The 24,062-nt window shown below is 39.2% G+C and overlaps 1 protein-coding gene across 1 annotated transcript in view; it reads left to right on the top strand.

Moving 5' to 3' along the window:
- Window positions 1-22,942, top strand: part of LOC109008739 (biotin synthase, mitochondrial) — a 29,173-nt gene extending 6,231 nt beyond the window's left edge. The window contains exons 5-6 of the mRNA XM_018988945.2: window positions 21,306-21,445; window positions 22,339-22,942. Of these exons, the coding sequence (XP_018844490.1) occupies window positions 21,306-21,445; window positions 22,339-22,632 (434 nt within the window). The 3' untranslated portion in view covers window positions 22,633-22,942. The remainder of the gene's footprint in view (window positions 1-21,305; window positions 21,446-22,338) is intronic.
- Window positions 22,943-24,062: the final 1,120 nt, after the last annotated feature.

Genomic DNA, 24,062 nt, shown 5'->3' with positions numbered 1-24,062 from the left:
TGGAGAGCTTTGAATTGAGATATGTCATGTTGTACAGCTCTAAACTTTTTGGACCTACAATGTGGTTTCTTATCTTGTAATAAAGGTAGAGAGACAGCTTATGAAATCATGTGGGAATAGCTTTCGATCTTTAAACTGTGACAATGCTTTGAACTGGGGGAATCTTTTCATGCCAAAGCCTCCTTTGTTAAAGACTTATGTATCTAGTGTACCTCATAAGTCAGATGTTGTAGCTGTTTATAGTCCTTCAAATTCTTACTTTAGGTGGTGTTTCAAATGTCAAGGATTTGGTGATATAGCTGCCGATTGCCCTAATTAGAAAATAATCTCTTATGAGAGAACATATAGAAGACGAGGGTGATTTAGACTTACCTATAGTCAAAGAGGATTTGAATGAAGAAGAAGGGATCACTTTTATCGATCATGGAGAGTCTCTAGTTACCTACTGAAGATTCAGTGCATCCGATGTAGACAAAGATGATTGGATCTGAAACAATATCTTCTGTATAAAGTTTACTTCTCATTAAAGTTTTTTTACATGATATGATGGAATTTGGAAACACTTGTGTCATCAAAGATGGTGGACAACTTGAAACTTACGAAGACAGAAGAAGCATCATCATTCTTACAAGCTTTTCAGACTTTGCAGGGAAAGGAAGTAAGAGTTCTTAGAAGATGCTTAGTTCAATTTCCCATCGGCTAAACAATAAAGATGAGATGTTATGTGATGTTGTTTTGACGGATGCATGTCATTTGCTTCTTGGCCCCTTTGGTAGTATGATAAAACATGCATCCGTTTCTTGGCCCCATTGGTGGTATGATAAAAGTTATCTACAATGAGTTTAAGAATACATATTGTTTTGTTAAAGAAGTGATGGGTTTTGGGGCATATGGAAGTCAAGAGATGTTCTTAGCCTTCTAACAGGTGGAGAACCATACTCTTAAATTTCGAAATTGGAAAGGCAATGGATGCAGTTAGTGAAGTATTTTTGTTGTGATTTTGGAAGAGAATAGGGAAAATGAACCTCAGTTGGCTATAACATCAATGTTTCGAGATCTTCAGAATGTTGTACCAATAGAATTACCAAATAGATAGTTCGCCTGTGAGATATATCTGATGTTGCATTATTTTTTTTCTCCTTTTTATGAAGCCGAAATTGATTATGACTAAGGGGATGCTTGGGGAATGAGACGAGATGACAATTTTGTGAATAGAAGTGAAATAGTTTGAGTTAAAATGTTTTATTGGATTTTAGGAAACGAGAGAGAAAAAATTGAATAAAAAATATTATAGTTAAAATATTGTTCAAATATTATTTTTGTTTTGAAATTTGAAAAAGTAGTATTATTTTTTGTGTTTTGTTTGGAAGTTTGGGAAAGTTGTAATGATTACATGAAAAAGTTGAAGATTTGAAATTATAAAGTGTTTGTATTTTTGTGATGTTTGGGAAGAAAATTATGATAAATTTTGAGATGAGATGAAATGTTTCCCAAGCAGCCCCTAAGGGTTATCTCTGTCAACGCGGGCCCGGGGGGATTATGACACCGGTGTGTTGTGTAGTGTAAGATTACGTGGTATCCTGCAAACACATGGTGGATGGAATTGCATTTGGAGAGTTTGAAGTTATGAGATAGTGCTAATCTTGAAGAATGTACTAGGCCATCAATATAGTTGGCCATTTAATTTTTCTTCATTTGAATTTGTTTATTTTTTGTTCTTTTCGTTCTAAGTTATTTGGTGATACAGTGGTGGATAAGTTTGTTTGGACTGCTTCTCATAAAGGAACTATTCTGTACGCTATTTCTATGAGCTCCTTACCACTCAGGCTGGTAATCACTTTCCTTGTACGAGCATTTGGAGGAGTAAAGCGCCTCTTTAGTCTTTTATTTTTATTTTTTTTGGACTGCATCCTTAAGGAAGATCCTGATCATTGACAACCTAAGGAAATGTGGGTTTATTTTTTATTTTTTGATAAGTAAAAATATTATATATATCAATAGGAGTAGCCAAGTACACTGGATGTATACAAGAAAACACCTAACTCATACTAGAGAGCTCCTAATGACCCAAAAAGCCTGTGACAAACTACCCAAAATACATCAAGCCCAAGTTGGAATAAAACACATCTCCCCAACCCCAACCCATTGATTCCTGTAGACTAATACTCCACCCGAAACACTCTCTATGAGAACGTCTCCATTTTGCCTCCAACTGAAGGCAAGTCTATTTTCAAAGTCAAGAAAGTGATCGCTGCCTTCAACTCGACAAGCTGAGTTTCCATCTCCTTTAATGTTTTGTGCATCTCAACAAGTTGGTTCTGGGCTTGCGTGATCTGCAGACCACTTACATAGTTCTCCGCACTTTGAGTCATTGAAGCTTGACCCGTCTTCAAAACTGCCGCATATGATTGCCTCGCCAAGTTGATATTCTCATGATCGGATGTCCTCTTTTGGCTTTCCTTCCTTGACCCATCAACATCAAAGGAAAAAAACATATCCGCAACTCTGTGTAATTCAATAGCAAACTTCTCTTAGCCTTGACCTTCATACCCTTCAAGAATGACTACAACACTCCGTTGTTCGCCTCCACCATATTCGGTGACAGTTAGATACCTATCATGTACATTGGAGCATCGTTGAACCATGAATGCTCTGTTCCCTTCGCGCATATGTTTTGAGAATTCCAAATTTCTCCCTGCCTATAATAATGCTTCCACCGTGGCCGCCAACCATCCTATACCACTACGCCCCATTGCTAGAGACCTCCAAACCCTTCTGCTCCTACATAATTTTCAATGAGGACCTCCATGCTTCTGGTAAAAACTCAAAGGCCTTTGATTCCTCCCAAAAACGGACCATCGGACCCATATTAATTTCAAAGCTTTGGTATCAAATGCAGGGGCTTCCCCAGCTTCATTCCTGACGAATGTTCATGCAGAGATACAAGCACAACGCAAGACAGATCTGGTGCACCGAAGAACACGGCTGAAGAAATACGGGAATGACAAATCTTGGCACTGGAGTACTCCCAGCTGCAACTCTTTCTATGTTGATGGCATGACCAACGGAGTCGACGGTGAGTAGGTGATACCAGATCTGCACTGGTGAAATTGAACCAACCAAAAAATACGGTCATCGGAGGGGGATTGACGTTAGAGGGCCCTTAATGGATTCGCCGAAGCCCGTTTGACTTGTCTGTGGCGGTGGAGATGGCGGGAGCACAGGATCGACGGTCGATATTTGCCTCTGTAAAAACGACGGAACGGATTTTGCAAAAAAAAAAAAACCAGGTCGCCAAAGAGAGGACCTACGCTGGAAAGCCCTCAGGAAAGTTGCTGGGGCCCGTCAACCTTGTTTGTGCCAGCGGTGAGTTGTCTTGCCGGTCTAGGGTGGGTGAGGGTGGCGGCGTTATTTAGGTGCTCTAGGTTTTTCTCTCTCCTAGGTGCTCTCTGTGTCCACACATTGCTGTAATTTGTGGATTTCCACTTGATCTTCAAGCATATCCATTCTTTTGCCCTCTGTAGATATGCGCTAGAGAGAAAGCCTAGTTGGATCTTTTTTCCCCCTATTAGAACGCTCCCTGTGGGTTTATCCTTATTGGCTGGTGTTGTATGTGCAAAAATAGTGGTGAAACAATGGATCATTTTGTAACACTCCCTTCCCTTATGTTAGGAATGTCATGTACTTGCGTAAAAAAAAAAAAAGTCAGGCAAGAGACTTGCATAATTAAATAAAACACTGTTCATCACATGAAAGAGTTGATAAAATAAATTATATCTTAACCAAAACATAATCATAGTCCCAAACCAACTGAAATGAAAAAGATAATCATAAACTAGAATCCACTAAAGGTTCACTGGTCTACTCCTTCTAAGCCTGGCCCGCTTGCTCGTAATCATCATCATCCTCACATGGGTGGTTAAAAATATGAAATAAAACTAAAATGAATCGAAAATTCAGTAAGAAACTCATCACAATGTATACATAATAAATGTAAGGCTTTTCATAAAATTTTTCATGCGTGAGAGAACAAAATTCATGACTGTTTATACTGATGTCTATGCTATACATAACTTGTTTTGATTTATTTGAATTAACTAACTAATTTGACTGGCCAACACACTTAACCCTATGTGCAAGGTTGTGCATCGTCCCCACATCCCTCAGTAGTAACGGAAGTCGCCGAGTAGTATTCTGGCATACTACGGTCGATCACATTTGAGTCTGTGGCTTACACACCCACCCTGAATATGCATTGATGCCATGCATTTGAATGACCATCTGATTAAACTGTTTTGATCTTATCTTGCACTTGAATTTAAGAAAGCTTATGTGTCTTATATGACGTGAGATGCATGACATACATAATAACATAAATAACTGTAAAATGTTAAATCTGAACATGATGCAGAAAATTAACATGATTGTGTGCTATGATGAATGACATGCTTGCATATATTGTGACGTGTGAGATACATAAACATTGGCTCCCAAGAACTGGTTTTGATAATAATCTATCTAACTAATGTGCTAATCCTAATTTCTGATCAAATCACTTATCTCGTTGTGCTGCTTCCTGAATCTTACTCCGTAACTCGTGATCTATATGAAGCACTAAGAGTTACTAAATTTTCTAGAAAAAAGTATCGTAGCATTCTACTTAATTAAATACATATCATGGAATTTAATCTAATAAAATATTAAGTTATATACTAAAATTAGTAACTTCTAATATCGTATAATTATTTAAATAATAATATCATATCTAGTCTTTCAAATATAATCTAGTAGCATAATTAGACTTTATACCAATTTATAAAATAGGTTTAATCACATTCAACACGTTTACAAAAATAGAATTTAAACCCTTATAATCTACTGCTGTAAAGGTTTGTAAAAATTAATACTCAATAATATACTCAAAAATAGAATTTAAACCCTTATAATCTCCTGCTGTAAAGGCTTGTAAAAATTAATACTCAATAATATAATTTGAACTCTTGAGTATTTTCTGTAAAATAAAGTTTTTGGGCTAATATTTTCCAAAGTAAAACCAAGCCCATGTAAAAACAATACACAATTGTTTTCTGAAAAATATAACCAGGCCCAATCTGATTTAAAACGCAAGTCCGATTTAAAACCCAAGCCCAGCCCAACAACAAAATCAAGCCCAACATGAAATCAGCCTAATAAAAAGGGCATTTTGGGAGTTAGACATAAACATGCATGGGCGTTTTGGGATGGAAACAAAAAAGGAATATGAAATTACAAAACACTGGAAAGGCATAACCGTGCGATAGAGAGGAATTTCAGACTCATTGAAGGAGAAGAAGAGGTGTGGTGGAACTCAAGTGGCTGGGCTGAGGTCGATGGCGGTGGAAGTTTTTGTGGTTGCAGAGAATACATTGTTAGACCGAGAAGATGGTGGAGAAGGAGAGAGAGAGATCAGTGCTGCCAGACTCACCGAGAGTGAAGGAACCGTGCAACGGGCTGGTGGCTGGCTGAGAATCATGGTGGCACAACTGGTTGTTCCCTTCAAACGTGATGGTGAAATAGAGAGGGAGTAACTATTTGTTCCCGTCTACTTAGAGAGGGAGAAACACGATGGAAGAGGGAAGGGAGAGAGATCTTAGCATGGGCTTACTGGAGCGGCTTGAGGTGACGGGAAGTGGCTGACAGGCAATCTCTGCGGCTGACTGAGTGGTGTTCTGTCTCTTCTTGTGGCTGTCTATAGCGGGACAATGGCTTGATCTCGGGTAGTGTTTGGAGGAGGACGATGCGTCTTGGTGGTTTGTTGTGCATGGAAGAAGGCGTGCTCTGTTTTTGTTGCTTAAAACTGGGGCTTTTGACAATGATGGTATGGGTGGGGAAAATGTTGTTGGTGTGCATCGTCGGTTTTTTCGTGGTGGTGGAAGCTTAAATGTGGAGTTGCCGTGCATGTGCAGTGCTTCTTTCCTGTTGGGTGCAACAGTTTGGGTTGGCCTCCATCAACAGGTTGGACGGCAGCTTCGCGATTCACGTCCGTGGAGGAGGGAGGCTATTTGAGGTGGTTGCCGGTTGTGGCATGAAGAGAGGCTCCGTTTATGAGGCATGGAAGGGACTGAGTTACACTTACGGAAGGCTGGGAGGTTGATGCTATGTGTGAAGAGGTAGTGCGGCAACCCTAGGTTATGGGGAAGATGATGGCATGAGCATGGGCTACATGGGTATGTATGTGATGATTTTTCGATGCCCAACATGCCGGTTACAAAATAGGAAAATACAAATCGGGAAAAATCTTTAAGAGTGTAGAGGCGTGGAGAGAGGCTAAAAATCCCCAATCAACCAATAATAATAATACTAAGAAAATATAGAGCCCGTATGTTACAAACTCAATAATGCTTACCCAAAATTAGTCAATTAAACTTAATCTTGGCCCAATAAACTTATCCTTATAAAACCCTAATATCATTGGATCGGGTTGTTACACATTCACTTCGACATTTTGAGTTTGCCAGAGCCTCGTGTACTTACTTTTTCAGCAAAGTGGGATTAGCATGGGTTATGCCTGAGAGGATGGTTGATCTATTAGCTAGTTGGAGAGGGATTAAGTGCCCCAGATTGCAGTTCTGTGGAAGAAGGCTCCGATTTGTCTACTTTGGTGCATTTGGAGGGAAATGAATGGCTGAAATTTTGAGGATCGGGAGCCCTCTTTGGAAGAATTTAAGAGTTTTTTCTTGAAGACTAGACTTTATTTATGTGGGACATTGTTATAGATTTTAATGGTCTCAACTTTCATTATTTCCTTGTATCTGATTCTAGTTCCTAACTAGGAGTAATCTCTTGTATACTTCTTGTGCTTCGCCTATGCCTATTTCAATATCAATAAAATATCTTCTTACTTATAAAATAAAAAGTTAGCCCATATTGTTTCTTAATTTAATAATTTAATGCTATCCTTTAAACATGGTTCCGATAGTAGATCACCCTTTGAATGGTTTTCCCATGCACTTCCCATGATACTCTTGGGAACTTCCAAGATGAATAAAGTTTGAACACTCTCCCATGATGCGTTCTAGATACCTTGCAATGAAGTAGAAGGTGATCGACTATTTTCCCACTCTTATTACACTTACAACACCAATCAATTGCTACAATTTACTGCTACTCATAAAAAGATTACCATAGCTTGCCACTTCCTTATCCAAGGTAAGAATCTTTCCTATATTTGTCCATGCAGAAATGTTTTCTCTTAGATGTCTTTTCTTTTCTTTTTTTAATTGGCACCGGGTGTCTAGAACAGCGTCCCGACTAATCTCGGGGGTGTACAGGCCCTCGGCAAGGAGTTTTCTGCAAGTGCACCTCGAGTAATTCAAGGGGAAAGTCCCCTAGTCTGATGGCCCCTAGAGATTGTTTGCACTCAAGGGGATTTGAACCCTAGACCTAGAGGGAGCATACCCCCAGGCCTAGAGCTTTTATCACTTGAGCCAACCCCTAAGGGAGCTACTAAATAATCTTCCAAGGGAAAGGGGAGCTACTATGAGCACATAACACGTTGTACAATAACTTCAAGCACTCCTTTCTGTGTTGGACCCCAAACTAGTATATCCTCGCCATCTTATCACACTCAACTAGTTTAAAACCAGGTGAAGAACGATGTGAAGAGATCCACCTCCTAGTCATTAGCCTCTGAAAAAATTGACACTCCATAGATGAGAATCTTGCAAGAGTTGACAACAGTTTGCTACAACATCCTTAAAACAAAGCAATATTGAACAACTACAGGAAAGACATTTCAAGGACTAATCCCCACGCCACAAATCATGTTAAAAAAGAAAATCTGGGAAATTTAACCATATATGGTAAAGTGGGAGAAATACCCCCACCTCACAACTTTCTTATGCACACCAACACCAAAAGACCCATTGACCTGAAGAGGAGACTAAACTCCTTGCAAGCTCCCATACTTTGTGTCCACTAGCACTTCCAAAGGCTCTTTCTTTCAAAGACATAACACCATAGCCAATTCTCCAACAGAGCTCAGATAAAAAGAATTAAGTTTCGGAACCCTAGACCACCTCATTAACCAAGATGGACCTAATGCTCTGCACCCATACCTCCATAAAAAAATATTGTTGTAACCTCTATAGATGTTTGACCACTTGAGACATAAAATAGGTAGGAAAATTGGACAACATGCTCTTAATCAATGCAATTCAACTTGTATCTAGGTTTCAACATTTTTATACTTCCTGTGTACTTGGGCTTTGCCTTTTTACTTGTCATAATAAAATTTTCTTATTCATAAAAAAAAAATATCAATGCAATTCTACCACCCTTAGACAATAATAATTGCTTTCATCCCACAAGTGACAATCCATCTTTTCAATAATACCATACCAGATTAATTTGGCTACAAAGGAAGCTTGGAAGACCAAGGCCATAAATACCTTCAAAAGCCTACACAAATCCATTCTCTACATTCTTGAAGGAGCATGCAACCGAATAATCCCCAATACACTCCTCTATTCACAACCCTCTTATACCACATAACAAGACACCACCTGAGGCCCTCTAGAGGTAAGGAAAGTCCATCCAACATAGGACAGCCCCACAAACTTCTGACGAGGCTTCTATCAACCAATTTATGCTTTGTATCCTGTGTAGTCCTCCACCACGCATGCCAACCATCCCACGAACCAATGCTAGCTCTTTTACTACCTTTCTACTTCTTTTCACAATGTGGACAACATTGGCCCCATGCAATATGAATTCAAACTCACAAGTGTCCACCAGCAACTTCCTCTATCGCAGCTCTCAAAATTCGTTTCTTGCCCTATTCCAGATTGCCCATGACCACGAGGCCTTGGTGGTGGATCTTTTCTATAGCTTTCGTGGCTCTTTACAATGGAATGTTCGTACTAGAGTGTCTCAAGATCGGGAAAACTGAGGCTATTTCCAAACTTTTCAGCTTGCTGTACGCATCAATAATTGATAGTGATGAGGCAGATAAGATGGTTTGGTTTCATTGGGGTGTAGGAAGTTGTTCAATACTTGTACAAGGTTATGATAGATCAAAACCACAATCCTTTTTCCTTGGAAGTGCATATGGAAAAGCAAGGTGTCTCCCAAGTTTGCTTCTAAGTTTGGATTGCTGCTCTTGGGAAAATCCCGACCATAAACAATTTGAGAAAGAGGGGGCTTCTTGTTATGGATTTATGTATTGGCGCTATGCTGCTAAGAAGGTGGTGAAATTGTGGATCATTTATTACTTCACTCTAAGGTGCCAGAGTCTCATGAGATGGGTTCTTAGTCGGACTAGACTCGCGTGGATAATGCTTAGGAGAGTGGTGGATCTCCTTGCTAGTTGGAGCTTCAGGGTATCACTAAATTGCTCCAATGTGGAATGCGATTCCCTTATGTTTCAATGTTTGGCTGGAAAGGAATGGTTGGAGCTTGGACAATCAAGAAAGCTCTTTGGATGATAGACGTTTCTTCTTGCACACTTTATTCTTGTGGGCTTCTCAGTGGGGTTAGTTTCTAAGATTTTCTAATATCCATCTTTAGCTCCTAACTTGTAACTAGGTTTTCTCTATGTATATGCTTCCTGTGTACTTGGGCTTTGCCTATTTACTTGATCTAATAAAATCTTATTTTAACTATACAAAAATAAAGTATGTTATACTAGGGCTGAGCACCGACAGTTTCGGAGTTGGAGGTCGAATCCGACCTCCGACTCCGACTCCGACATGTAGAGAATCCGACTCCGATCCGACTTCGACTTGTCGGAGCGGTGTCGGATCGGAGTCGGATTTTTTGACTTTTTTTTTAATTTTTTTTAACTTCATATTTGACCCACTTTAAAAAAAAAATGTGGGCTTTCAAATTTCAAATTTCTCAAAATTACAATCCAAACTTATTAAACTTTTGATTATAATAAAAAATACAACTAAATAAAACAAGTAACATACTAACATCCATTCAAAAAATAAAAGGAAAGTCATATTTTTACATGTACTCCCATCGTCCATAATTCCATATCCACATCTAACTAATCACTACAATAAACAAATGCACCGTATACGAAATGAAGATTAAAAAAAAAAGCACCGTATAGTTACTATAGTATACTATTATAATTACTATGAATCTATTTTTAATTATATTATATATATATGATATATATTATTATATATGAATATTAAAAAAAAAAGGCACCGTATATGAAATGAAGATTCAAAATATAGTATTACTATTTTATATATAATATAGTATTAATATATTATACTATTAGTCTATTACTATATCTTATAGTATAATTACTAATACTATAGTATCATACTATTAGTATGTTAGTGATTTAATATTATATATATTAAATCTCTAATCTCTTATACTTGATATATATATTAATATATATAAATATTAGTAATACACTAATAGTATTAGTATATTAATATAGTTATGTTAATATTAATACACTAAATCACTGATTCACTATAGCTTATACTAATATAGTTATGTTAAATCACTATAACTAAAACTAATGTAGTTATACTAATCATTATAACTATATATAGTATTAATATCACTATTAGTATAATATATAGTATTAATAATATATAAATATTAGTATTAGTTAAAGTGGATTACTAATAGTATTAGTATTAGACCATAAATCTAATTAATATACTAATGTATATTAGTATTACTAATATATTTATCAAAAGGAATATGTTGAGAATTTATTAAGTCAAAAAATATAATTAATACAAGATATTGTTATATAAAATTTATATGAATAATACTTTAATTATTATTCATTAGTATTATATGTTATTCTAAATTTATAGATTAGTGTTTATCCATTAGTATTTCAAGTTGATGTTATTATGCATCTTAGTGTTTATAGTATATTATATATACATTAGTATTACATGTTATTATATTTATACATTAGTAATTTAGTGTTACAACTTACATCTAACATGGTAGTAATATTGTAAATTTGTAATAGTATGATATTTACATATAGTCATATACTAAACTATTATTATTTATTAGTCAATTTAGTCTATATATTATAGTATAAATATATTATTTAACTAGTATATTATTGAGTTTAACTAACTATATAAGATATAGTTGTATAAAATTTAAATGATTAATATATAGAAAAACACATATATTTTTATAAAATATGTATAAAATTGAAGGCGGAGTCGGAGGACCAAGTCGGAGGCGGAGGCGGATTGTCGGAGGCGGATCAGAGCGGAGTCGGAGTCGGTTCTTCAATGACTCTGACTCCGACTCCGACTTCCAATAGGGAAAAAACTCCGACTCCGACTCCGACTTGTCGGAGTCGGAGCGGAGCCAGAGCATAGTCGGATTGTCGGATTTTTGCTCAGCCCTATGTTATACGCAAGTTAAAAATATAATAACCAAAGTATGTGTCAAACTACATTCTCTACATTACCAACTAGGAGCATTTCTGAGTTAGCAAAATTCACATTCAAATTGGAAACTACTTTTAATCAAAGATATAAATTCTGCAAGTAGTGAAGATGATCGGGGTTTTCTTCAAAAAATATTAATGTGTATCCACAAATAAAAAATGGAAATACTTTTTTTTGATAAGTAAAAATATTATATATATAAAAAAGGAATAACCAAGTACACTGATGTATACAAGAAAACACCTTGCCCATTGACCCCAATGACCCAAAAAACCCGTGAAAAACAACCCAAAATACACTAAGCCCGACTCCAACCCCTTGTTTCCTGTAGAACTAAAACGCTACCTGAAAACCCAACCCCAACCTCTTATTTCCTCCTTTAGAACTAAAACTTCACAATGCCCTCCCTTTGGACTTCCCTCTAGTTGAGCTACCACCCTAAGTGTCGTAGTTGATTGCCCAATGAAGACCTTGTAACTCCTTGCTTTTCTTGAAACTTGATTTGGTTTCAAGCATGTGGCTTGCCTCAATCGCAGTGATTAGTTCTTTAAATTGGTCTTCACATCCTCCATGTGAAATTCCCACAAACTGCTGAATTTCGCTAACTTTAGGCAGAATCCAATCTGCTATTGTAGGAAGAGAGACCAAGGGAGCAACATTATCCCTAGACACAGCATCCAACTGCACTCCCGCCTCTGGACATTCCATTATACAAGGCACTAACGCCAAGCTCATTGGTTCTCCAGCAACTCCATCAGTTCTCTCCAATGGTTTCAGGCCCATTGGAGATTCTGGGGTGACAACAAGTTCCTTCACCTCTAGGGTGGTATTAGATTCTACATCTCTTTCAGACCTCGGCAGTACACAATTTTTGTTCAACTTCGACAAGGGAGCCATAGTTTCTTTAGGGACCAAGGGTGTAACAAGAGGCGAATGACATTCCATTACTAATGTCTCAACGTCGATACTGGATGTAGACCCCACTTCAAATATTCCAGATTTCCTTTTGACCCGCCATACTCTCCTCGATCCGGTTATGGGGACATGGCCGAATCCGATTTTCCGTTTTCCTTTAGAGTTTAAAGGGTTCGGGCCCGTCTTGTTTCTTACAACTCTGTTGTCTCTAGCTGAAATCAGGTCTATTTTCGTAGACAAGTAAGTTATTGCTGCCTTCAACTCGACCAGTTGGGTTTCCATTTCCTTTAAAGAATTGTGCATCTCTACAAGCGGGTCCTGAGTGGTGATTTGCAAACCCCCCTCATTCTGAAACCCCGAAGCATGACCCGTCTTCAAAGAGGTCGCATAGGATCGCCTCGACACCGAGAATGTACTTGGGTCTTTCCCTTCCAAGCTCTCTGTCGCGCCATCTATAGCCCCCTTGCATTTGAGTTGGGGGGACTGGCCCCCCTTCAGCACCTCTTTTTCCTTCCATAGGACTGGTCTTGCTGTGGGAAAAATCATGCAGTACCTCTCCCATCCTTCTCCAGCCATTGCCCCCCTCCTTGAGGATGAATATAAAATTCCTCCTCCCACCACCACCATACTCCTCCATCGCAATATAACGTCCTCGAGAATTTGAGCAGCGATGCGCTGTGAAAGTACGTCTACCTTCCCGGACAATGGAGTAAAAATCTTGTTTCTCATTTGTACACGCAGTCATGGCCTTAGCCAACCATTGTACTGTTGTTGAACCCAGAACCAATTTCAAAATCACCCTTCGACTCCTTTCAGTATTGCCCAACATGCTCCCCTCCTTCACGAGTGTAAAGGATTTAGATTCTATGATCAACCCCATAAAAGAAATCATTCTGAGCCCAAACAGCCCCAACACGTAGAAAGAACTTGGTCAGCAACCAAATGTCATCTTTCAGAAACCAGGTCTGTGCCGAAGGGAACCAGATCTGTGCTAGAGGGGGTCGCCGGCTGAAGGGAATAGAAAGATGCGGCTGTTGGTCGCCGACTCATCGTAGCCCTCTGAGGTAGCAGCACGGCCACTGGAGCGCTTTGGAAGGCAGCAGAAAAAGACCTAGCAAAAAATCAAGTCGCCGGCGGGATGACCATCGCCGAATGGCCCTCAGTGAGGTCGCCGGGGGCCGTCGTGTTAGGGACCTCGGTCAAGTCCCTAAACACCATGATCTCGACGCCTAGGATCTCCTTGAGATGACCGAAAGCCTGTTCCTCTCTTGCTTGATTCTCGAACAATGATGGTCAAGATTACCACTTTGGTAAGGTGAGGTTAGGTGTCTAGGCTTGAATTGATATATGGGATGATGGAAATGTTTGATGAAGTGTATGACTACAATGGTGGAAAGGGGCTCACGGCACTAGAGTGGAGCTAGGGTTGGCGCCACTTGGAACTTAGGTTTAGGGTTTGGAAAGGGTTGATAGACAGCTAGGGTTTACAATTAGGGTTTGGGGGTGTTGGACGGCCACAAGGTGTATGACTTGATTGGTTGATTGAGAGATTTTAGGAAGGGTTCCTAAAATCTTGGAACTCAATGTGGAAAGGGATATGGCTGGTTATGGGAAAGGATATGGTCAACTAAGGTTCCTAAATTATAGGAACACCAATATGGAAAGAAGAGTGGGCGGCTAGGTCAATAGTGATTGCCGAATTGAGTTGGATGATGGCAATGATCTTGTGTTCAGCTAGGGCAAAAAATGATGAGGCAAACAATTTATGGAAAGTTGACAAACACTAGGGTTGGTTGAAAATATGAATTGGATGGATTGGAAGAGTAAAATTGTGATGAACACCAAGAACACAATGAAGAACACTCAAGAACAAAAGCATAAAACACTTAAGAACTTGAATGAACAAATGAACAATAATGATAATTCAACACTTGATTCACGAATTGCACAAGAATTGAATAAACCTCATATATTGATAAACACAACTTGGATTCACGAATTGCACCAAGTTGCAAGAACAAGATAAATGAATCACACCTATTCAAAGAATTGCAATGTGTGATCTTCTCTTTGGGATTCATGGAATTCACTAATTTCACCCAAAAAGCCCAAGTGCAATGGCACCATTTATGATCTCTCAAACAATAGTCTTCCTTTAGGAAATTTGCCAAAAGATCCTAAGGCAAGTGAATGAAGTCCTATTTATAAGCAATTAAAATTTTGAAACCTCCAATAGGTCTCTTGGAAATAAATAATTAATTAAATCAAATAAATAAACATGATAGTGGCATGGACCAAGCTTGGTCGTGGCATGCATGGGCCCATGGTGGGCTAGGTTGGTGCATGGTGGTCTTCGGGCTGATCCATGGCTAACTGGTGCAGCATGGCTTGCTGATGATGAGCCATGTGTGTGTGCTGCATGGCCCAGGCTGGTGGCCTAGGCATTGGTTGCATGGCCCAAGCTGGAGGCTTGGGCGTTGAGGCTGCAAGGCATGGGCTGGAGCCATGTGCTGGATGGTATGCTTGGTGGGCATGCCTTTGGCCTGGCCTGCAAGGCACGGGCTGGAGCCGTGTGCTGCATGCCACTAACCTCGCTGGCATGCTGTATGGGGCTATGTGTGGGCGTGCGCGCTGGCTGGGTTGGCTGTGCAGTGCATGGGCACGCAGGGCCACGCGGCCCATAAGCTTGTGCATGGGCCTGTGCACTGGGACGCGCATGAGCGTGTGGGGCGTTGCTGTGTGCAATGCCGCGCGCATGGGCGCACGGTGCAGTGTTGCACGCATGAGTGCGAGGCGCATGCCTGCACGCATGGGCAGGCGCTCACTAACCTCTTTGGCCCGCATGCTGGGTACCCCGTGTGTGCCATCGCGTAGGCCAAGGCATGCATGCATGCTAGGCGCCCCGTGCGTGTCACCCCACGAGCCAAGGCATGCTTGTGGGCTAGCCAAGGTGCATGTCCCCACCATGACTAGGGTATGCGCAGCATCTCTAGAGGCCACTCGACGTGGGGGTCTTAACATGTCGGCCTTGTCTATGGAGGTGGTGAGGATGCCCTCGCCGGCAAGTGTGGTTGGATCTCGCGAAAATAAGCTCTGACAAGTAGTCTCGCTAAAAGAAGCTGTTTGCCAGAGAGGACAGACGCCAAGCGGCCCTCGGCGAGGATGCCGGGGTCCGTCGGCCATGTTTGTGACGGAGGTGAGGTGCTACTCTCCGATCAACGGTGGGTAATGGGTGGCGGCTGGATGGGTGTATTAGGGTTTACGAGGATCAGATGGGAGATACTAGTTACAGTATCTATTGATAAACAAATATCTATTGAACAGTAAGACTTGGCGATCTTCAAAGCATAAAAAACTATTTGGAAATACTAATCCCCTCACGATTTCTCGAACCCAAAAAAGAGCAGTAAAAAAACCCATATACTGTAGCATAGATCATCCTACTCAATGCCTCCATTACTAAAATAAATGGTAGAGGGGACAAGGAGTCCCCCTGTTTCTAATCCTCGAGTGCTATTGAAAAACCAAAATTGAAAAACACTGAGGAAATACAAATGCTATCAACTTATGTCACTTCTTCCTAGAGCCACATCTTCGCAACAAATAGACTAGGAAATTACAACTCACGTGATTATAGGCCTTTTCTATATCTAATTTACAAAGTATACCTGGCTCTCTTGAACTTACTCTACTGTCAAGGTGTCATTTGCATTGAAAACTGAATCATGAGTTTATTTTCCTTCAACAAAGGCATTTCATGAGTTGGAGATAACCTTTTCCAATACAGATTTTAGTCTTTGCATGGACCTTGATAATATGCTTTTAAGCATCACCCATGAGGAATAGGAAAGTCCTTGTTGTCAACAACTCGACTTCTTTGTAATAAAGGCAATGAAAGCAGCATTATGGTTCCTTTCAAATTTTCCTTCACCATGAAAATCATGGAAATCATTCATGATATCTTCTTTCACAACCTCCCAATGCACTCGAAAAAAGATAATAAGTAACCTTCTGGAGCTGGTGCCTTATCACCGTTAAGGTTTTCACCACCTCCAAAACCTCAGTTACCTTAAAGGATCTTTCCAACCAAAGGGCCTTGACCTGCACAAGTGTGGCAAAGGAAGTCCATTCAGCTCTGATCTCCAATTGAATTGTGTGATCAGTAGTCATTGAAGTATTGAAAGACACTGCACCATCAATAATGAAGGAAGCTATAGGATTATGCATTCTATTCTAATTTCATCTGATGAAAGAACTTTGTATATTTATTCCTATATTGTAGTAACAAAGCCCTCATTTTTGCCTCCAAGGCTTCAACACTCCTTCGTAAGGGTAGCCTTTTCAAATTATTTGACAAGTGTTGCCTTCCTTATTTTTGCCTTCCTTATTTTCTCTATGCGAGTCTCTCTTCTTAACTCATCAAGACATTTATTTTTCTTTTCTTTTCTTTTCTTTCTTTTTTTACCAGCATTACCAAACTCATAAATCAGCTTTCGAAGCTTTAAGTTTGCAAGCCAAAGTAGCTTGGAGAACCTTGGGAGTGGTAAGAAGTCCACCGTTGCTGAACTTTTTCCACAAAGTTTTCTGCTTCAACTGGATATTCTCAAACTTAAAGTATCATTACCACCCTAAAAACCCCCACAATCAAGAAGAATAGGGAAATGGTCCAGCAAATCCAAGTCAACTGCTTCTATGCCACTTCAAGAAAATGCACTTTCCACTTGGAGGAAATGAAGAATCTATCAATTTTGGACCAAGAAGGGATGTCTTGACAATTTGACCTAGTGTAAGTCCATCCAACCAGCGGCAAATCAATAAGGTTTTGCCAACAAAAAAAAGTCCTAAATCTAACATAGCTGGACACTATGATCATCACCTCGATTTTCACCAAGAAAGTTGATGACATTAAAATCTAAGGACTTGTTTGGGGAGTGAGATGAGATGAGAATTTTGTGAATAGTAGCAAAATAGTTTGTGAATAGTAGTGAGAGAGTTTGAGTTAAGTATTTTTTGGGTTTTGGGAAATGAGAGAGAAAAAGTTGAATAAAAAATATAAAGTTAAAATATAGTTTTATAATATTATTTTTGTTTGGAGATTTGAAAAAGTTGAATTGTTTTTTATTTTTTGTTTGAAAGTTTGGGAAAGTTGTAATGATTAGTTTGAAAATTTTGTATTTGAATGTTTGGGAAAGAGATGGGATGAGATGAGATGAGAATAGAATTTTTGGGATGAGATCTATTTCCAAAAAAGCCCTAAATCCCCACCCCCCACCCACAAGCACACCACGGCTAGTCCAACCAGCTAATTAGGCCAGCTAATTCATCTCATGGAAGGCTTCATGTATTATCAAAATATGGATCTTAGTGATGGATAATTTGAGGAAAAGCCATATTATGGTATTCGAATGGTGCTGTATGTGCAAGCAAATGGAAAAATATTGATATAGTTTGCTACACTGAGTTGGCAAAGACCTCTTGGGTTGCAGTTTTTAACTTCTTGTGGTGGCCACAGAACTTTAGAAGTTTGGTGGACGACCCCTCTATGCTTGATATGGTGTGTTGGGCAAGAATGCAGTGCCCAAAACTTTGAAGACAGAGAGGATGGAGATGGAGCTAACAGCCATATTTTTCAGCAATCTCTAAACGTCTCCAGCTTATTAGATTTGACGGAGGTTTTCTCCTTTTTTTTCGCCTTCTTGCTAGTTGGGTGAATCCTTTTGTATATACTTCCTGTGTACTTGAGTTGCACCCCTTTGTCTTCAATGAAACTTGCATTACTTATCCCCCAGAAATGCCCAATTGAAATTATCTTCAATGTCTCATAAAGAACATGAACTGGTAAACTCCCCTGCACAAGTATGAAGTTTTCCCATTATACTGCTATCCCATGCGAGCAAAATGCCATCTGAGGCGCTTTTGAATCCAAACAACACCAATCTACATGTTGGAGCTACCATTTATTGAATCACAATTAATTTAATAGGTCATTCTTCTCTCCAAGGTCCCTAGTATCAGGTTTGGGCCAAAAAGTGTCTTTAGAGCTCCTATTAGCTTCAATATCTGCAAACAAAGCCATGAGCTCCTCTTCATACCTTTCGCATGAAATTCTAACAAAATGACAAAATTATTTAACTTTCTGCAAGATTTAATCACAAGTACCAGAATCCCCATCTTGAAAGGAGGACAGACAATCAAAGGCTCACAGCACAGGGTTCCTCGTAGGTACAAAGATCCACAGAGAGGGAAAGAGTTTCTATAGGCAAATTACACTACCTTATTGTTCCTGAAGTAAACACAGCTACCAGAGGAAGAAACTACCCCATACATTGACTCAGCTACCAGAGAAGGAATCAATGAGTATCAAAGTCCTTCAAGACTCACGGTCCCCCTCTTCTAATTGTTGCCCTTTTGAAGGTCCTGACCATGTTTTGACATAATATGGTTCCTTGTACCATTGTGACAAACTTCGAAAGCCCCAGCACATCAAGGCTACTTGATAAAACCTTGCGAGGAATTGCAAATAGATATCCCCTCCCACCCCTAGGACATCCTTATTGGCACTATTTTTATCTTTGGCACCAGGTGTCAGGAATAAAGTCCCGATTAATCTAGTGGGTGCACAAACCCTCAGCAAAGAGTTTCCCCCAAGTGCACTTCGGGTAATTCAAGGGGAAATTCCTCCCGTCCGATAGCTCCTAGAAATTATTTGCACCCAAGGGTCAAACCATAGACCTGGAGGGAGCATACCACCAAGACCAAGGCTCTTACCACTTGAGCCAACCCCTAGAAGGAAGAAGGCTGTTTAAAGAGGGAAGAAGGTTGTTGGAAGTCATTACCTTATTCTTATCGGCAAAGGCCATTTCAGGCATCTCCTTTGAGACAAGCTGATTCAATAGGAACAATCTGCATGTCATTGGTCTCTAACAATTATGGTTGGTCATTGGCACTTTGAAGGGACAATGGTAGGTTTCAGATGACGATCTGGTTCCCACAACTGAGTTTTGACCCAACATTTAACTCTCAGGCTAGACTAGGTCGATTCTTTATCTTAACTGATAATTGGACCTTCTTCTTTTGAAGGGAGTGAGCTCCACTTTATGGGCCCTCTAACTTACAGCCATGTGCTGTGCAGCTGCTGCAAAATGAATGAAGTTCTTCGAGCTTTCTCCTCCAGCGGCTTACATAGTGGTTGGCCTTATAAAGCTCAAGTAGCAAAGCTTCCTTGTCTTGCTACGGGCAAGTTTAACCTTCCTCGTTTATGAAAGCAGGTTGGATAGAATAGTATTTTGCAGAGCAGCCCAATTGCAGCTTAGAGAGACTAGAGGTATGGGTTTGGACATATAACCTGGCTTAACCCGTAAGTCTTTAGTCCCAAATTTGGCCTTTCTAAAACCTGATCCACCTCCCTTCTCAACTACACAAGCTGTCTTTGTACAGTAATCATTGTGCTTATAAAACTTGTCTCCACTCTTTCCTCCAATGTGACTCCCTCAGAGGAAGCCAAGGGGGCTTCTGCAATGGCTTTTTCAACTGTCATTTTAAATTTTTTGAAATTGGCATTTTTGCTACACTACCCACTGGAGTCTCATTATCTTTCACATGCTGCCCCTGTGCTAAATTACTGACTGTTGGGTGTTGCTCAGCCCTGCTAACACCTCTGTGTACGATGGAGCTCCTTCCTCAATGTGCCCATTTTTATTCTGCCCGCAATTACAGTACCTACACCCCCCAAAAACAAATTCCACCACAAAACTAGTGAGAAGACTGCGGTTTAGACCCAGCACCAATGGACAACTGGAAGAAGGCTCTCACATGCCACAGCTCAATGCACAGAAGGCTTTCCAGCCCTTTCTATCCGTTCCTTTAGAGGTAATTATCAATCTTCTTTGACTACCTCTACCATACTTCCCCACAAGGGCCAGAAACTGACCATACCTGTTGAACACTGATTAAGAATGGATGCTCTATTTCCTAGCTAAGAGGATCTCACAAATTCCATTCGCTTCTCTGCTTGAGGCAAGTTTTCCACTGAAGAAATAAACCTTGAAACACTAAAGTTTACCTAGGACATCGATTAGCATTTACCCTATTATTTTTAGTGATGGGACCCACAAAAATTCCTTCCTCTACCTCCATCTCAAATAACTTTGGTTCAATGAAACCATATTCAACAACCTCATTGCATAAGTAGATTTTTGAATAAACAAAGAAAAAAAACCAAAGCTGATAAAATTTGTGTAAAATATACACCAGCAAAAAATATGGAAAGAAAAATAGAGGCGAACAGAGAATCGTTGCAGATAGGGAGTCACCAAGGAGAGGGAGAGAGTATCAGATTATTCATTCTCTATGTATGAATTGTAAAGCAGATTACTGTTTTATCACAGTGTGTCACTTCCCAAGAGGCATAGAGAATGCATTACATGTGCCAAGTCAGCACATTGGCTTCTTGAAGTCTAGTTCCATATTGATTGAATAGTAACTCACCTAAGTGAGCTGGGGGTTAAACTTGACACCAAAATCTTGCCTCGTTTGTTTTTGCAGATAAGATGAGATGAGATGAGATTGGTTGAGATTAAAGTTAAATGTTGAATAAAATATTGTTAGAATATATTTTTTTAATATTATTTTTATTTTGGGATTTGAAAAAGTTGAATTCTTTATTTTATTTTATGTGAAAATTTGAAAAAATTGTAATGATGAAATGAGTTGAGAGGAGTTGTGAAAACAAACGAGACCTAGTCTTCTCTCAATGGATGGTGCTTCTGCAGTATGAAGCATAAAATTTGTAGAAGGTGCCGGATTAAAAAGTTCTTATACCTTAAAAATCTTTAATCCAGATGCTTGAACAACCTTGTTTGTTGTCAGGTTAGACTCCTAGCCTTTAACTTGAGCTCCCTGTGTTTATAATCTTAAGCTGGAAAATATGATATACTCTTTGTTTTCTTTTAATAGGAGGAATAATAGGGCTTGGAGAAGCAGAAGAGGACCGAGTTGGTCTTTTACATACCTTGGCAACACTCCCTACTCACCCAGAAAGTGTTCCAATCAATGCATTGGTTGCAGTGAAAGGCACACCTCTTCAGGATGAGAAGGTAACTAAATCTAATTCTGTTCATCTTAAAATCTATAACATTGGTTATTACATCTAGCAATTCTTGTGCATTCTACGATTTGTATGTGGGTTGCATACTGAGCATGTAGAGCTTTTAAGGAAGTTCGAGATTTCAGTACTCAGATCTATTTGTTTTATCATATGTAGTTTGCATTAGGGCTTTATCATCAGGTAAGGAAGCATAAGTACGGTTATTTTATTAGAGATTATTTTGGAAGTTTGTCAGAGGTTATTTCGAAAGTAGATTCCCATGTGTTGAAGAATTGATCTCCTCTGAGTTTAGTCAAATGGAATGTGTTAAAAGTGGGATTATGTGAATTTTGTATAATCTATCTAATTTTGTGACAATATTCCTAAATGAGAATGGTAGTATTAGTAGTAATCCTGCAAATTGTTTTTTTTTTTTTTTAACAAGTAATCCTGCAAATTGTCATTGTCATTAAACTTTAAAGTGTGCACCATTAGTGTGGAAAACAGACAGGGAACTTCTAAAACAGCTGATTAATTGTGTAGTTATGTCACGTATTCATTATTCTAGCTAATATATATTCTTTGCTTTAACAACCTCTAGGAGTTGGCTCAAGTGGTAAGGGTCTTAATCTTGGTGGTATGCTCCCTTCAGATCTAAGATTTGAATCCTTGAATGCAAACAATTTCTAGGGACCACCTCTCATTGGTGTAATGTCAATGATTTACCTGATCCATATGCTGGGGTTGTGCTACTAGCTAAAAACATGTTACGTTTGCACAGTCTCCAAGATTCCCACCATAAAAATTATGTTCTTTGCATTGATGAGATCTGCACAAGTTTTCTCCATACCTTTTAGTGTTTTCAGCAGTGTAAAAGACTCGTTTTTTTTTCTCTTTGTTCAGCCAGTTGACGTTTGGGAGATGATTCGGATGATTGGAACAGCACGTATAGTGATGCCCAAAGCAATGGTCAGATTATCAGCTGGCAGAGTTCGGTTCTCCATGCCTGAGCAGGCATTATGCTTCCTTGCTGGTGCAAATTCAATCTTCACGGGCGAGAAGCTATTGACAACTCCTAATAATGATTTTGATGCTGATCAACTCATGTTCAAGGTGCTCGGACTCGTGCCTAAAGCACCCAGTTTTGGCGAGAATGCAGAAAAGGTCTATGAGACTGAGGAAGCCGTTTCGATTTAGGGTTAGAAAGAACCTTGTCAAAGCGAAGTGTACGTCTGTTTCTCAAAGAAAGTGTATGTCCATTCTTTTAGGAACGTGCCTCCCTGCTGTTATGGAGGAAGTAGAATACGACTTTTATCTCACAATTTTTGTTGTGGAATTAGAAGCTATATTCTGTCTCGTTAGCATTTCCAATTGGCAATGTTGGGCTCAGGTTAGGGCAAGGATTATTATAACACAGAGAGTCAGCATGTAGAGATCCATATTTCGGATGCTTAAGACAAACGAATGCAAAAATGCTGAGTGCATGAATGCATCCATCTTTTGGTCTCATTTGATCGTTGTGGGAGTGTGGATACTTCAACTATTAGTGCTTTGGCCTTTCAGACCATGTGTTTAGGATAAGGTTCGGGACCTAAAGTAGTTGTCTCTACATAACCACCAAATGAACTCATAAATGACATTTACACTTGTGCTCTAAAAATGACTGGTTAAAATGTGATAATGAGGCCAGTTTTGCATGGTCTTGAGTTAGGATTTTGATGGATTTGCAAAATAAGATCGTGCCAGTGGGTTGCCACTGCCCTCCCAACGTCTAAGTTAATTAGTCATAATGATCGTTAGGAGAGAACATTTGCATGAGTGTTGTGGTTCAATCTTTTTGTTGTTTTATCGATTTTCTTCTTCCCTTTGGATTTTCCCATACTTGGGCAACAATTTTTTGTACTATACGCTGTTTGCATGCATCAATGGAGAAGTTTAAAGGCGTTTTAATTAGGAAGATGATGCATATGGATTCATTCGTGGTGCTTGAACTTGAACACTTCTTCTTTGCGACTAACGATCATCTCTTGGTGTTTGGAAAGGAACTTGACGTATGTTATTGTTAGACAAAAATGGTCGGGACATAATTATTAGCACACAACTAGTGTACCACCATATAATAAAATATTATTTTTTGAAAAACTGTGTTGACTATTGCTTTGATTTTGGTATATTTCAATTTTTTAAAAAACATAATAATAGAGTTTTTACTCTTGCACAACTTTAGCACAATTATTATTTAAAAAAAGAATTCACTTTAATTAAATCACATCATCTAACAATCAACCGTTCAAGAGTACAGGAAAATTATATTTTGAACTTTATCCATTTTTCATAAAGATTTTTTTTTTCTTTAAAAAAATAAAAAAACCAGTTGAACCGAACCGGATGAATCTCAGACTGAGCAAATAAATTTTTCCTAGATAAGTATTCCTAGTGTTAATATCGTGTTTCGCACATTTTTTAGCCAGATTTCGACAACTCAGGTCTTCAAAACTTGGGCCTACAAAAGATGGGAAAAGAGGTAACTAGGAGAGGAGGCTTTGGGACCGAGGAATCTCTGATACTAAAGTTAGTAAATTCTCTTAAAAGTTTGTAAATAAGTGAAAGAGTTTAGGGATCAGAGA

Source organism: Juglans regia, chromosome 12 (genome assembly GCF_001411555.2).
Source record: "Juglans regia cultivar Chandler chromosome 12, Walnut 2.0, whole genome shotgun sequence".
Lineage (NCBI taxonomy): Eukaryota > Viridiplantae > Streptophyta > Magnoliopsida > Fagales > Juglandaceae > Juglans > Juglans regia.
This window is presented reverse-complemented; position numbering and strand designations above follow the sequence as displayed.